The 16,887-nt window shown below is 44.7% G+C and overlaps 1 protein-coding gene across 9 annotated transcripts in view; it reads right to left on the minus strand.

Moving 5' to 3' along the window:
• FRMD4A (FERM domain containing 4A) overlaps positions 1-16,887 on the minus strand; it is a 749,223-nt gene that overhangs the window by 24,049 nt on the left and 708,287 nt on the right. For all 9 annotated transcript variants that reach the window (XM_061436072.1, XM_061436071.1, XM_061436069.1 and 6 more), the window contains 3 exons: positions 8,933-9,066; positions 4,076-4,198; positions 800-1,028 (listed from right to left, as the gene is read on the minus strand). In XM_061436072.1, the coding sequence (XP_061292056.1) occupies positions 800-1,028; positions 4,076-4,198; positions 8,933-9,066 (486 nt within the window). The remainder of the gene's footprint in view (positions 1-799; positions 1,029-4,075; positions 4,199-8,932; positions 9,067-16,887) is intronic.

Below are 16,887 nucleotides of genomic sequence, written 5' to 3' on the forward strand. Positions count from 1 at the left end.
TATTCAGGGAACTATATTAAATTATCCTGTAATAACCTGTAATGGATAAGAATCTGAGAAAGAACAGATGTATATATCTAGTCTTTTGTGAATCACTTTGCTGTACATCTGAAAAGAATGCAGAGTTATTCAACACAACTATACTCCCATTAAAAGAAAAAAAGTTTGCTGACTTAAAAAAAAAAAAAAAAGGATCATGATAGCTGGGAGAGACTTGAGAGTTGGTGATGAATTCTGGGTTCTTCCCTTCTAGTATTCACCAAATATAGTCTCCCCAGCTCCTAACCCCTCCTGGACCAGGGTTTTGGGCTCTAGACCATCACAGTGGGGAGGCCCAGACCTCTCCAGCCTCAGCAGCGTGACAGAAGCCTATGGAGACAAAAGAGGGCTGCGTGGGTGCTGGCCTCGGGGTAGCCCAGCCTCCCGCCTTTCCCTCCAGACCTGGGTAGGGTGGCCAGGTCCCTGAGGATGTCGGAGCCTAGGCTGGCTCAGGACTCAGCTCCCAGGAGACTGAGAGCAGTGCACTCCCAAGAGGCCATAAAGAGTAATAATACTCCTTTGATTTGTATAATCCCTTTTATCTCTGGTTCTGAGTGCATCTTATTGATCTCACTGGTACCAGGTCTTTCTAGCTTCATCTTATGGATGGAAACATTAACGCACAGGAGTAGCTCCTCAGCTTGCTAGGTTACTCAGGGGTCTGGGCTTTGGGTCCACCTCTGGACAGGAACACCCATCCCCTGAGGCCAGTGGGGGAAGGGAAGGGACACCCACAGTGGGGAGTGGTCTTAGCACTGACCGTCGATGATCAGCGAGGCCCTCTGGGTGGGTTTCTTCCCAGATTTGACGCGGTTCTCGTTGATGGCGCTTTCAATCTCCTGCAGCTTCTTCAGTGCGTTCAGATAAGAGGTTTTCCTCTGCTTCTTCAGTTTTTTGCTGACATTGGGGTCACTGGCCAGGCGGCGGGCAGCCTCTGTAATCTGGGACTGAATGGCAAACTCCCGCTCCAGGCGCTCCAACTCGGCTTCCTGTAGGAGGGGGAGCCGAGGCCACACTTAGGCAGATGCTGAACAGGTGATGCCCATCCTCCCACCCCTGCCCCGCCGCGCGAGACATGCGCACTAGGGAACCAGAGGCCTCAGCGCCCACCCTGGCTGGGCCTGGCCCCTCAGCGCCTGCTCCTCCAGTCCCTGGCAGCCAGGGACCTTGACACGCCCGCTTTTGAGACTCTAGGCCTCTGATCCATCCTGGGGACAAACATCAGCCCTGAGACTGGCACCGTCACTGAGAAGCAGGGAGTTTTCAGGCCTGGGGGCCGCTAGGGTTCATTTCCAAGGTCTCCAGCAACGTTCTGGAAGACCCAGCGTGGAGGCAGTCCAGGGCCCACTGGGTTGGCGTCTGCTTTCCATCAGGGGCATGGTCTCTCTGTGCTCTTCTGTGGCTTTGCTAGCAGGGGACTCACAGGGACAGCCCCAGCCCACCCCCGCTGACCCCAGCTGCAGCACATGCCCTCTGTCTCTCCTATTTTCAGTCCTTCATGCTGGGCCTCATCCCTGCTTAATCATGCCTCCTTCAGATGTTTTCTGTGAGCTCTGCTGTCCACACACACCTGCTCTGCACACAACTTCTGCTGAATGACCAGGGACCCCCCCCACCACCGTGAGTCTGGCTGGTGGGTGGTGGAGCAGGCCCCTGCTCCTTGGATCGTCCTGGGCACCCCTTCCTTTCCCATGTGCCTCCCTCCCTTCCTCCTCTACTCCTGACTTTGGCTGAAAGGAGTAGGGGGATGAATTTTCCCTCAAACAGGGTTTTGAACCCAGGAGAAATGCAACTGTGGCCGCCAGAAGGTGCCTGGTGGGCCCAGAGGATGAAGGGTCCCCACAGATTAACTGCTGGCTTCTCTGCAGCTCAGCTGGTCCCTTCTGCAGACACCACCCAGACCATCAAGACCAGGGGAGCCCAAGCCTGCATTGTGGCTCCGGAGGATCCACAGCCCGGCTAAAACCTGAAAGGAACGGATCTAACCAAGGAAGAGCAGATTACCGAGCTCGCTGGAGCCAGCACTTCCTAGTCAATGGCCAAATACTCCACCCTCACCTGTGGGCACCGTGTGCCAGGCAGGGTGCCTCCATCAGGCACAAAACTCTGAGCTGGACTTCACTTCCTGTGGAGCCCTAAAGGGACAGGCCCAGGGGGAGACTGAAAGGAACAAGGGGTTAATGAAAGTCCCCGGGTCCTTCAAACACCCACTGCATTTCTTCATCCCTGGAGAAGAGTAACCATAACCAGGTAGACTCTTGCCCGGACCCTCAAGACAAAAAAGTCACCAAGGACACAGCCTGGTCTGTGAGAGTGACCTCAGCTCGCAGCTGCTCCTGGGAAGGCAGAACAGCCCTGGCCCAAGACCCTGACTGCGATTTTGTGGGAGCCCAGGACACACTCTTGCTACTTAAACCAAGCCAAGGACAAGGCTGGCAGCTCGTCCGCACAGATGGCTGCCTGCGTGTGAACAGGGAGGTCAAGGGCATTCCCAGGAGAAAGGGGCATCTGCTGCTGACATCTGCAGGAGACAAGGATTCTTCGGGAGCCGAGTCATCTTCTAATGGGAAGTGTGACGGAGGCTCTGTGAGAAGGCGTGATGGGAACGTGGGAAGAACCACAGGGCATGGGTAGGGTGGGGTACTCACTCAAGTGGGGTCTCCCCTGGAAAGTTCAGTGCAGGTGTCTGACTAGTACAAGAGGAGCGGAAGTCTCCAGGCAATTCTGACGACAGCCGGGTTTGAAAAATACTCCACCAGATGGTTCTCTAAATCGCACCGGCCTGTACCCCAGTTCTGACTCTGATAAAGTCCCAGGCCCACCCACAGCCCAGCACCCCTCCTCTGACACCCCTCATGGTTACTAAGCATCTAGCATTTGTCAGTACTGAATTAAATATTTTCTGTCCACTTGCTCACTTAATCCCAGCAACAGTCTGGAGAAATGAGGGTCATGACCTTCGTTCTACACAAGAGGAAAACTGCCTCCGGGTTTGGATGAAAGGTTCTGGTGCATCCACCAGTTCCTCCCAGTGCCTGGGGATGGGGGGCTGCTATTACAGATTTCAGGAGACTGGTCACCCCCTCAGTTGTCTCCAAGGCATGTGTGTTTCCCCCTCAACTCAACCGCTGCACGTGTTATGTGACAACATCAGGTTCTCTTTTTAAAAGCACTAAGCCCGTACAGAATTCCCTTCTCCACTGGCTCTGATTCCTGCCCTTTGAAACCCTCTGTTCAATAGCGTTGTAATGAGTAACTGTATTCGGAATAAATTTGGAAAGCCATTTCCTGGACGTGCCCCTGGGGCCTGAGGTGTGCCTGGCCTTGAATTTCTATTGCTCTGAGACTGGATAACATATTAACCAAGTGGGTGCCCAAGGCTCACTGGAAAACACTCTGATGCTGGGAAAGATTGAGGGCATGAGGAAAGGCCAGTGACAGAGGATGAGATGGTTGGATGGCATTACTGACTCAACGGACATGAGTTTGATCAAGCTCTGGGAGACGATGAAGGACAGGGAAGCCTGGCATGCTGCAGTCCATGGGGTCACAAAGAGTCGGACACGACTTAGTGACTGATCAGTAACGAGGGCAGCCCGATGGGCTTTCCCCAGCAACAGCGCCCCTGCACCTGCTGACACGGCCTCGGCATTCTTCCTTTCTGATCGTTTTCTCTCACAGATCACACAGCACACTTGGCTCTCAGTGACAAAGAGCTGGGAGAAGTACACAGGACTGTTATGGAATATCCTCCCGCTAACCTTGCTGCCTGCAACAGGCCTGCTGAGTCAGACACACAACCTCTGCAGAAATCAAAATGCTTTCAGATTAACACAGGTAACCAATCCTACTACGGGCACGGAATACTGGCCAAACAGATAACTTAAGAAAAGACTACAGGAGGGCTACTCAGGAGGAAAAGAGGGTGCGGTGTTGGGCAGAATGAAACATCATTAGAGAAAACCCTGGCGCCCTCACAAACAGGCCAGGAAGGCAGGTGTCAGAGAATCTAGCCACAGAGAGAAGAAACATGCACCTCTCCTTTGGGCAAGATTTTCTGCTCATCCAGCTTGAAGGCCGTCCCGATTCTTCTTCGAACAATGGGTGGTTCCTCTCCTGGATCCAGGGGATACTCTACGGGCAGTTTGCCCGTCAGCTCCTGTAGAGGTGTGACATCATGGGAGGAGGGATCAGCAGAGCGTCCATGACTGGCTTCTAGGACATGGACACACACACACACACACACACACACATGCATGCACATACACGGACACACACGCATATATGCACACACATACACGTGCACACACACATACACACTGTTCAAAGTACAGATCCAATACATAGCTTTGAAACCATAACCTCACACAATATTAAGGTTAACAGGAGTTCCTACAGTGCAATTTCATTTCTACAAATGTATGAGAGCAGTCCTTCTTTTTCAGAACAGAGGCACTTGGAAAAGTTTTTCCCAAAGTAAATTCCTATCAGGTAAGTCAAGTCACTGTTGGTTTTCATCATAAAAACTCGAATTTCTTTCACTTGTTAAGTTCATACATGTGTCTGGCGTGTCTACTGAGTGCCCAGCGAGACTGCACAGCCAGTAAGAGCAGTGGCAACACGAGATTGCTGGTCTTTCTGGCTCTAAACTCTGGTTCTTTTCACTGCATCAACTATTCCCTCTCAAATATCAAAGTTTAAAATGAGTCTTTCAAATGAGCTTTCTTAGGAAGATTGGTATCTATTGGGCAAATCCCAGAAAAGGGCATTATTACATTATTTAAAACCTGAATATGAGTAATAATTATTCCACTCTGGCTGGATGCTCAAGGAACAGGCTGAGCTCAAAAGAAATTAAATGTGTACAGATATGAGTTTCAGTTGAAACTGAAATATAATCAATACTACTGACAAAGCTATTTAAAAAAATCTGGTATATGTGCCTTTGAGGCTCTGGAAATCTAACTGTTGTGAGTAGGACAGTGAATTTAGTGGACAGACCACCGTTGGGACAATGGTCCCAGGAAAAGGTGAAGAGAGGTCTGTGGGATGACTCACGGTTAGGATTAGGCTCTCTGAGTGGTTACCTTTGGGCTGAATAAAGATTACATTTGAGTCAGCAGCTAATCCACCTAGTGGAGCCCAGGAGTCTACTGCAAGGAGTCACTTCCAGGGACCAGAAAAGCCTGGGAAACCCACTGCCTGCCTCCGAGGCACAGGTGGCCCTTCCAGGCAGAACCGAGCCCTGGTCTCTAGTCTCAAACCAACATGGATGCTACATGAAGACCCAGTGCAGGCTCTTCTTGGGAACATCTGTCACTCACGCAGAAACTTCTGTGCCAGGCAGCCTCCTATGGGCAGGTGAGCCCTGATTATTAGATTCCAGGGGCAGACTGACCTTCCAACAGAAGGAGTGACCTGGCTTCTCTGCACCACTGCTGTGTGTGTCACTGGGGTATGTGTCTGTACTTGATGGGTTGTGTGTGTGTGTGTGACTGCATGTGTGGGTACACCTGGCATGTACAAGCACACCTACTCCCTGCGACCCCAGGCCTCTCCTCCTGGGTTCAGGCCATCAGGAAATGACCTCGTGGGCTTTTTATTCCCCAGTGTAAGCATTTCAGAGCACAATGGCCAACTCTTTGAGTACAAAATGCTCTGCAGTTTTCTTCCCTGTTTTTTTTTTTCTGTTATTCTTTTTTAAAATGTGGTTCAAATGTCTCTCAAGTAGTTATATGTTTACTCGGCAACATTTTTATCTACTGCCCTGAAAGTCTGCCTATAAACAACATGACAGATAGAGGGTTTTATGCTGTTGGGACTTTCTTTTTGACTTTGTGACTTAAAAAAGAAGGGAAAAGTTGTTAAAATGGGCATTGATTTAAAACTCTAAAGAGTCTATGGTTTTCTAACATAAAACTGCAGAACAATTACAGTCCAACATATAATAAAATTTTTTTAAATCTATGAAAAATTTAAAGGCTGTCTCTAAATTTCCTCTTCCATTGTAAGGTACTACAATGGAAGAGGAAATATTGAAAAGTTGTATTGATAATTACTGCAAATTGAGAATCTGTATTGTCCCAGCAAGAGTACCAAGCCTTCTGAGAATAATGAAATAAAACTTCAAAAAAGACAAAAAAAAAAAAAGTCTGTGGTTTTTAAAAAAAATATCTTTTTTAAAAAATGAGGCTACTGATTTCCCACCATCTGCTTGAAGGTATTTGAGTCCAGGCCTTGATTCTCCATATTTAATCTGATTTCACATGTAACCAGAGCTGCTGGCGAAAGGGGAATTTAACACACTCTGGTGAGAGGCTCAGTAGACCCGGTTCCCTTTCTATTCTTATGTCAGTTATATTCTGCCAAACATTCCCACTGCATCTCATTCGGGCTGCCCCATGCCCCAGATGACAAAAAGCTTCTCGATACCCTGAGCTGAGGGGCATGGTGTGGGGGGGGACACAGAAAGAGCAGGACTATCAGGAGACAAGTTCTCCTGTCCCCTGAGTTCAGAGGAGGTGGGAGACTGTGACCGGCTTCTTGTGAAGTCATTTCTGCCACTCGAGCTCTATTTTCTGGGGTCCACATTACAAAAAGTAAGAGCTTTGTTTTCCTTATTTTGCTTTTATATTTAAGAGAGGCCCGTAGACCTTTAACAGACATGCTGACCTTGCCCGGACATGTTTCACCAGTTTTCTAGTGCTGGTTCTCTGCTGGGTTTAAGGATGCTGCCTTTATTAAAAGAAAAATAAGGCTTTACAAATTAACAAGTGCAGATACCCACACCCATGTTGTCTCAGTCTTTCCAACGCATTCTTTATAAAGAGCTTGCTGATATTAACAGTATCACAGAGCACATCCCCCAGCCGGGCCAACTGCTTTTCCCAAGATTTGCAAAGGATTTGCGCTAATGTGGGTCTGCTTTGAGCTGGCTCCGGTTTAAATCAATCCAGAGCATAATTAAGCCAAGTTGAACTGTAATGTGATCTCCTTCTGTGGCCCCTGCTTTCATTCTTCCCGGAGTAAGGCATTATGATTTGCGGGAGGGGAGTAACACTCTTCAAGTTAGTTTGGGAACACCTTTCCACTTCCCTTTGGGAGTTTTTGACCAACAGAGCTCCTTGTACTGTTACATGCAGGACTATCTCTCCCCCAAGGGTTCCCACCCCATCATATCTGTGTGCAAGCACACTCACAGTAATGTGAATTGCATTAAAAGAAATCAAGCCTTCAAACATAACAAAGAACTGTGGAATAAGCAGAAGGTGGTGGAAAAAGACACAGAAATAAATATAAATAGCGATCTGCTACAGCCCCTAAATCTCAATGAGATGCGAGACGTGTGTGTGTGTGTGTGTGTGTGTGTGTGTATACCTGAGGAAGCACTGCTTTGCATAAATTAGAATATTTTTTAGATGATTAGGCTAAGATTTCATTTACAAACAGCTCATGCAGCTCAATATCCAAAAAGTAAACAACCCAATCAAAAAATAGGCCAAAGACCTAAATAGACATTTCTACAAAGAAAACATACAGATGGCCAAAAAAGCACATGAAAAGATGCTCAACATCACTAATTATTAGGGAAACACAAACTGTAACTACAGTGAGGTATCACCTCACACCAGTCTCAATGGCCGTAACCAAAAAGTCTACAAATAATGAATGCTGGAGAGGCTGTGCAGAAAAGGGAACCCTCCTACATTGTCGGTGGGAATGTAAATTGGTGCAGCCACTGTGGAAAACAGCATGGAGGTTTCTCAAAAAAGTAAAAACAGAGCTACCATGTGATCCAGATATATGTCTAGGAGCAATCCAACTCCTGGGCATATGTCTGGAAAAAAACTTTTCTGAAACCAGAAAAACTTTTTTCGAAAGTATACACGCACCCCAGGGTTCACTGCAGTACTGTTTGTAGTAGCCAAGACGTGGAGGCAACCTAAAACGTCCACTGACAGATGAACGGATAAAGAAGATGTGGCACATAGATACAGTGGAATAGTCCTCAGCCGTCAAAAAGAAGGAAATAATGCCATCTGCAGCAACATGGACGGACTGGAGACTGTCATTCAAAGTGAAGTAAGTCAGACAGAGAGAGACAAATATCATACGACATCAAAAAATACATGTGAAATGCAAAAAAAAATGGTACAAATGAACTTATTTACTAAGCAGAAACAGATTCACAGACTTAGAGAATGAATTTATGATTACCAGGGGGAGGTATAGATGAGGAGTTTGGGACTGACATGTAGACACTGATATATTTAAAATAGGTAACCAAAGACCTGCTGTAAAAACAAACAAAATAGAAAAAACTAAAGGAAAAAAAGCATCATCTACCAAAAAAAAAAAAAAATAACCAAACACTAAAAGACACACACCAGATCATGAGTTTTAAAGATATATCAGAGGAAATCCTGATTTCCTTGTTGATCCCTAAAGGTGCTTCTCACTATGATCTCAACAAAAATAAATCTGAAATATACTCAAGAAAAACAAAAGCCATAACACTGATAAACTCAGGCACAAAGTCTTAGGAAGATGGCAAACCATTCCATCCAACATGGTCCTGTCATATGAGGAAATGCTTTATAAACTATGAGGTACTGTGCAAATGTTGCTGTTTACCGTTGCTATCATGACTGTTATTACTACTTGTCATTTGGCCCCTGGGGGGAGGTTCTCACTGGGAATTCTGCCAAGACGTGCTTTCACTGCTGTCAGAGTGTTTCACTATGGTCCAAGATGAGGGATGCTCATCCCAGGGGCTGGGTGTCATCAACAGAAGAGGTCCTGCTTCCCTCTTAGGCCCACTGTGATGCCCACGCTTGCCTTTTATAAATACACGAGCACGGATGAGCACACAGGATGAACCGAGGGTACTCACCGCTTCTCGGAGGCAGAGTTTCTTCAGCTCCTCCAGCCGCTGGCGCAGTGTTTCCTCCAGAGCTTCCTGCCTGGATTTCAAGGCCGCCAGCATGTCTTTCTTGGCCGACTGAGAGCTATCCGATTCCTGAGAACCTGTCAATTAACAGCAGGGTTACCAGGCCAGTCGACGAAGGGATGCACATCTGGACCACAAAGGAACTAAACCGAAGCCCACGCTGTGGATGTGGGATTTACCTCTGGAATCAACGGAGTGTGAAATAAACAGGTGCTTGGGGCTCCGAGCTTGAGGAACAACTTCTCAGCACTCTGGGTAATTTGCAACTGGTCAGAAAGACTGACAGGGAAATGTACATGCCCGAAAGAGAAGTTTCTCTTCCTTGATTATCTTAAGATATGTCATACATCCATTTTAATTTCACTAGCAAATTTTGATAAATATTTTGCACCAAGAAGGGGAAGTAAATTGAGCCAGTCATTTGTTTAATTTTTTTTTGGCCATGCCACACAGCTTGAGGGATCTTAGTTCTCCCACTAGGGATTGAAATTGCACCCTTGATAACGAAAGCACAGAGTCTTAACCACTGGGCTGCCAGGGAATTCCTGAGCCAGTCATTTTAATACATAGTTTTAATTTCTTTCAATTTAAAGTGTTTATTTTTTTCTTAGTACAAAGATAATGCATGTTTATCATAAAAATCTGACAATGTAGACAGGTATAAAAATAATCCATAAGCTAGTCACCCAGAGGTAACCACCAATAAGCATTTTCTTTTGGTCTTTTTAGCTAAGCACATATAGTTAAAAAATAAAATTAGATTTTTATTGTAGTTTTTGAATGCAAGACTGAATCATGAGCAAATTCCCTCCTAATAAAAGATATCCCTATTTTTACATGCAGCATAGAAATATCTGCTTGCTGATTCAAATAGCAGCCTGCTAGATAGGAAACCATTGTGTAAGGCAAACTCTAAACCAAACAAAAGGAAAATAAGCTGAAATGCCAACTGGAGAGATTTACGTTAGATCAGAAGAATCGTTTCTGGGCTGCAATGTTTGGACTCTGAAATAGGTTTCCCGCAGTGAAGCTATTATACCTTTTCTACCTGGATGGTTAGACAAGGCACTTTGACTCCCTGGGAAAGGAAACATTGCTTATTACCTTGCTTCTTGTGCCATGGAGAGCAAAATCTTAGAAATGGATTGGTGTGCCTTCAAGGGGCCCCTGTCATGAGATCTGCAACAGCACCAAATGACATCGAATACCTAGAGATTCATCTACTGAAAGGTGGACGGATCTCCACAATGAAAAGTAGAATACTCTGATGAGAAAAACAAGACCTCAAACAAGATAGGGAAGTACTCTGGTCATGGATTGGAGGCTTGGTGTTGTAATGATGTCAATTCTTCAGGAACTAAACCAGTGAATCACTGTAATCCCAATAAAAATCCCAGCAGGATTTGTTGTAGGGAGGGGTGGGAACTATATTTCCTTAGGAAGCATTTTGGGACGATTCAGTGAATGGATAACAGATTTGAGAATAATCCAAAAGGAATTCTCAAGAGTCAACTGTTCTGTTACTTCCAGTGGTTAAAGAAGGTGTCTCAGAATCAATACTAGAAAAAAAAGACTTCCATGCTTTTACACTAAAAACCCTGCGATGCTCCAATCAGTCCCATATATATCTGATTCTTCTTTCTTCTTTAGGCTCTGAGCAGGAGTCTCCATGTTCCCTCAATTACCAGGCACCTTGGTTCTTATAACCTTAATCCTCAAGAATTTTCAATGTTTAGGTACACTTTGACTCCATTTTAGGCTTCCCCTACCCCCTACTCCATTCTAACTTGAAACAGAGAATTTCCATCACTGCAGGAATGGACCATTTTTGTCTCCATACTGGCTAATACATATTAGCTTGAATAAACAAATACTGTTGTCAATCATATGCTTCAGTTCAGTTCAGTCACTCAGTCGTGTCCAACTCTTTGTGACCCCATGAATCGCAGCATGCTATAATTAAGTTGTATCTCATCTTGGTAAAGAAATCTAGTCCCTGTAAGTGGTTTCTTTATAGAATCAGCCTTCCAAGCTTTTAATCATTTTTGAAGCTCTTTCCTGGATTTCATCATGCTTCAGTTGGTTGCATGTTTCCAAATTCAACAGTAAATGCAAATGAAAACTTGACCCTCACAAAGTGTCTATGACCGCGTCTCTCTCAGATTCTAAATCCATATGGTGTGCTAATGTAACACATGGCTGGACACTACTGCAGGCTCCGCTTTCTGAAATGCTTCAGGTTTTCTACCCCCATAAGTCAATTACCCCCAGTTTATTAGTCCTGAACTATATCCAGTCTATATCCATCTAACATAACACAGCTATTAAAAAACCATTTTGAATCTTAATTTCATTCTTTTAGCCATAGTCACCAACCACAGGTGAAGACACAGGAAAATTTAATGAGCTAAGCTCTATTTCATCATTGAAAGGATTAATAAGAATATAAAATAATACTGGAAGGAAGTCAGACTTTAGATTTAAAAAACAGACCTGGGGAAACTTGGGTCCAAGAAGATTAAAGGATTTCTAGCACAAATGAAACATTCATTGTTTTCCCTCTCACCTCTACCTAACCTCTCAATAGGAAATGATGATTTATGAAGTCTAATATAAGAATGAATTATATTTAAAGGATGGGAAAAATCACAACATTAAACTCTGGGTGGTAAAGCACAGTGTTTCTGGATGATCTGACCTCTAGTTATGAGATTAGTTAAGCTTTGGTTTTGAGCTCATTCAGTTCAGTTCAGTCGCTCAGTCGTGTCCAACTCTTTGCGACCCCATGAAGTGCAGCATACCAGGCCTCCCTGTCCATCACCAACCCTTGGAGTTCACTCAAACTCACGTCCATCAAGTCAGTGATGCCATCCAGCCATCTCATCCTCTGTCATTCCCTTTTCCTCCTGTCCCCAATCCCTCCCAGCATTAGAGTCTTTTCCAATGAGTCAGCTCTTCGCATGAGGTGGCCAAAGTTTTGGAGTTTCAGCTTTAGCATCATTCCTTCCAAAGAACACCCAGGGCTGATCTCCTTTAGAATGGACTGGTTGGATCTCCTTGCAGTCCAAGGGACTCTCAAGAGTCTTCTCCAACACCACAGTTCAAAAGCATCAATTATTTGGTGCTCAGCTTTCTCCACAGTCCAACTCTCACATCCATACATAACCACTGGAAAAACTATAGCCTTGACTAGACGGACCTTTGTTGGCAAAGTAATGTCTCTGCTTCTGAATATGCTATCTAGGTTGGTCATAACTTTCCTTCCAAGGAGTAAGCGTCTTTTAATTTCATGGCTGCAGTCACCATCTGCCGGGATTTTGGAGGCCAAAAAAATAAAGTCTGACACTGTTTCTGTTTCCCCATCTATTTGCCATGAAGTGATGGGACCAGATGCCATGATCTTCGTTTTCTGAATGTTGAGCTTTAAGCCAACATTTTCACTCTCCTCTTTCACTTTCATCAAGAGGCTTTTTAGTTCCTCTTCACTTTCTGCCGTAAGGGTGTTGTCATCTGCATATCTGAGATTATTGATATTTCTCCTGGCAATCTTGATTCCAGCTTGTGCTTCTTCCAGCCCAGCATTTCTCATGATGTACTCTGCATAGAAGTTAAATAAGCAGGGTGACAATATACAGTCTTGACGTACTCCTTTTCCTATTTGGAACCAGTCTGTTGTTACATGTCCAGTTCTAACTGTTGCTTCCTGACCTGTATACAAATTTCTCAAGAGGCAGGTCAGGTGGTCTGGTATTCCCATCTCTTTCAGAATTTTCCACAGTTTATTGTGATCCACACAGTCAAAGGCTTTGGTATAGTCAATAAAGCAGAAATAGATGTTTTCTGGAACTCTCTTGCTTTTTCAATGATCCAGTGATGTTGGCAATTTGAGCTCATTAGCACAACCTAAATTATTATTATTTACAATAATTAGCCTAAATAATTCCTAAAATGTGAACATCAACATTTTAGAAATCAGTGAACTAAACTGGACAGGAATCAGCAAATTTAATTCAGATGACCAATATATCTACTACTGTGGCCAAAAATCTCTTAGAATAAATGCGATAGCCCTCACAGTCAACAGAAGAGTTGAGAATGCAGTACTTGGGTGCTATCTCAAAAATGATCTTGGTTTGCTTCCAAGGCAAACCATTCAACATCACAGTAATCCAACTCTATGCCCCAACCACTAATGCCAAAAAGCTGTATTTGAATGGTTCTATGAAGATTTACAGTACCTTCTAGAACTAACACCAAAAAAAGATGTCCTTTTCATCACAGGCAATTGGAATGCAAAAGTAGGAAGTCAAGAGATACCTGGAGTAATAAGCAAGTTTGTCCTTGGAATACAAAATGAAGTAGGGCAAAGGCTAAAGGAGTTTTGCCAGAGCACACACTGGTCATAGCAAACACCCTCTTCCAACAACACAAGAGATGACTCTACACACGGACATCATCAGATGGGCAATGCCGAAATTAGATTGATCATATTCTTTGCAGCTGAAGATAGAGAAGCTCTATACAGTCAGAAAAAACAAGACTGGGAGCTGACTGTGGTTGAGATCATCAGCTCCTTATTGCAAAATTCAGGCTTAAATTGAAGAAAGTAGGGAAAACCACTAGGCCAATTCAGGTATGACCTAAATCAAATCCCTGATGTCTATTCAGTGGAAGTGACAAGTAGATTCAAGGGATTAAATCTAGTAGATGGAGTGTCTGAAGAACAGGAAGCTGTGGCCAAAACCACCTCAAAGAAAAAGAAATGTAAGAAGGCAACATGGTTGTCTGAGGAGGGCTTACAAATATCTGAGAAAAGAAGAGAAGCAAAAGGCAAAGGAGAAAGGGAAAGATTTACCTAGTTCTAGAGAATAGCAAGGAGAGATAAGAAAGCCTTCCTCAGAGAACAATGCAAAGAAATAGAGGGAAAAAATAGAATGGGAAAGACTAGAGATCTCTTCAAGAAAATCAGAGATACCAAGGGAACATTTCATGGAAAAATGTGCACAATAAAGGACAAAAATGGTGAGGACCTAACAGAAGCAGAAGATTAAGAAGAGGTGGCAAGAATACACAGAACTATATAAAACAGCTCTTAATGACCCAGATAACCACGATGGTGTCATCATTGTCTAGAGCCAGACATCCTGGAGTGTAAAGTCAAGTGGGCCTTAGGAAGCATCACTACGAACAAAGCTAGTGGAAGCGATGGAATTCCAGTTGAGCTATTTAAAATCCTAAAAGTTTATGCTGTTAGTAAAGTGCTGTACTCAATATACCAGCAAATTTGAAAAACTCAGCAGTGGCCACAGGACTGGAAAGGTCAGTTTTCATTCCAATCCCAAAGAAAGGCAATGCCAAAGGATGTTCAGACTACCATACAATTGCACTCATTTCACATGCTAGCAAGGTAATGCTCAAAATCCTTCAAGCTAGGCTTCAGCAGTACATGAACTGAGAACTTCCAGATGGACAAGCTGGATTCAGAAAAGGCAGAGGAACCAGAGACCAAATAACCAACATTCGTTGGATCACAGAAAAAGCAAGGGAATTCCAGAAAAACATCCACTTCTGCTTCATTGACTACGCTAAAGCCTTTGACTGTGTGGATCACAACAAACCGTGGAAAATTCTTCAGGAAATGGGAATACTAAGGCAATGGCACCCCACTCCGGTACTCTTGCCTGGAAAATCCCATGGACGGAGGAGCCTGGTGGGCTGCAGTTCATGGTGTCGCGAAGAGTCGGATACGACTGAGCAACTTCACTTTCACTTTTCACTTTCATGCATTGGAGAAGAAAACGGCAACCCACTCCAGTGTTCTTGCCTGGAGAATTCCAGGAACGGGGGAGCCTGATGGGCTGCCGTCTATGGGGTTGCACAGAGTCGGACAGGACTGAAGCGACTTAGCAGCAGCAGCAGCAGCAGACCACCTTATCTGCTCCCTGAGAAAGCTGTGTGCAGGTCAAGAAGCAATAGTTAGAACCGGACATGGAACAATGGACTGGTTCCAAATTGGGAAGAAAGTACATCCAGGCTGTATATTGTCACCTTGCTTATTTAACTTTTATGCAGAGTGCATCATGTGAAATGTAAGGCTGGATGAATCACAGGCTGGAATCAAGATTGATGGGAGAAATATCAACAACCTCAAATATGCAGATGATACCACTCTAATGGCGGAAAGCAAAGAGAAACTAAAGAGCCTCTTGATGAGGGTGAAAGAGGAGAGAAAAAGCTACCTTAAAACTCAATATTCAGAAAACTAAGATGATGGCATCTGGTACCATCACTTCATGGAAAATAGATAGGGAAAAAGTGGAAACTATGGCAGATTTTATTTTCCTAGTCTCCAAAATCACCACGGACAGTAACTGCACTCACAAAATTAAAAGGCACTTGCTCCTTGGAAGAAAAGCTATGACAAACCTAGACCATGTATTCAAAAGCAGAGACACCATTTTGCTGACAAATGTCCATGTAGTCAAAGCTATGGTTTTTCCAGTAGTCATGTATGGATGTGAGAGTTGGACCGTAAAGAAAGCTGAGTGTCAAAGAATTAATGCTTTTGAACTGTGGTGCTTGAGAAGACTCTTGAGAGTTCCTTGGACAGCAAGGAAATCAAATAAGTCAATCTTAAAGGAAATCAACCCTGAATATTCATTGGAAGGACGGATGCTAAAGCTGAAGCTCTAATACTTTGGCCATGTGATGCAAAGAGCTGACTCACTGGAAAAGACCCTGATGCTGGGAAAGATTGAGGGCAGGAGGAGAAGGGGGCAACAGAGGATGAGATAGTTGGATGGCATCACTGACTCAATGGATATGAGTTTGAGTAAACTGGGAGATAGTGACAGGGAAGCCTGGCGTGCTGCAGTCCATGGGGTCGCATAGTCGGACATGACTTAGCAACTGAACAACAACCTAATAATTAGCCTAAATACCAAGCTCATATAAGATAGAGTGGTGGTTCAAGAGCTGTCTCCATATTGGGCACCACTAACACTTGGCTGGCACTGTTTCAACCTTTAATTTTGAAGTTGCTTCAGTAGGAATATGGTGCCAGACACCAAGTTAAATCTTAACAAAGTAAATGAGCTGGTTGGCCTAGACATGCAGAGTGTTATTATCATGGTAACTGGATGGTGAGGAGAGGGTAAAATGATCTGTATTCTAAACCACTCACTAGATGAGTGACCTTGGGCAAGTGACCTGCCCTCTTCAATCTGCTGAAAAGACTAATGAGAGGACTTCCCTGGTGATGCAGTGGTTAAGACTCTGCACTCCCAAAGCAGGAGGCCTGAGTTTGATCCCTGGTTGGAGAACTAAGATTCCTCACGCCATGTGTGCTGTGTCTGACTCTTTGCGACCCTATGGACTGTAGCCTGCCAGGCTCCTCTGTCCATGGGATTTCCCAGGCAAGTATACTGGAGTGCACTGTCATTTCCTTCTCCAGGGGATCTTCCCTCCACATGCCATGTGGTGTGGTCAATAAATAAATAAAAGGATGTCTATAAAATAGACTAATGAGATCACACACTTTGAGCATTTAGCTTGTATCCAGGGTAGACTTGAGTGAGTGCTCATACTCACATGGGTACACATGGGTAGAATCAGAAAGAGAGAGATGATTGAAATGACTTTCTCGCCCCTGCTCCAGGAGGCCATCTGCCAAGGAAAAGAAGTGCTCTGTGCCGCCACTGGGGCTCCAAAGCTCATCTTTAGAAGAAGCAAAAGAGGTCTGGACACTTCAAATTCTGTTTCTTGAGCCCCTGGGTTTGTAGTTACGCTTTTTAGGGTGTATGAGGGTGGGATGGGGGTCAAGGAAGTTCAGCAGGTCCTGGGCTCCCTACTCCACCATTCTCTAGCTAAGGCAGCTCTGCAACTGGGGTTCCTGTCAC

This window comes from Bos javanicus, chromosome 13 (genome assembly GCF_032452875.1).
Source record: "Bos javanicus breed banteng chromosome 13, ARS-OSU_banteng_1.0, whole genome shotgun sequence".
NCBI lineage: Eukaryota > Metazoa > Chordata > Mammalia > Artiodactyla > Bovidae > Bos > Bos javanicus.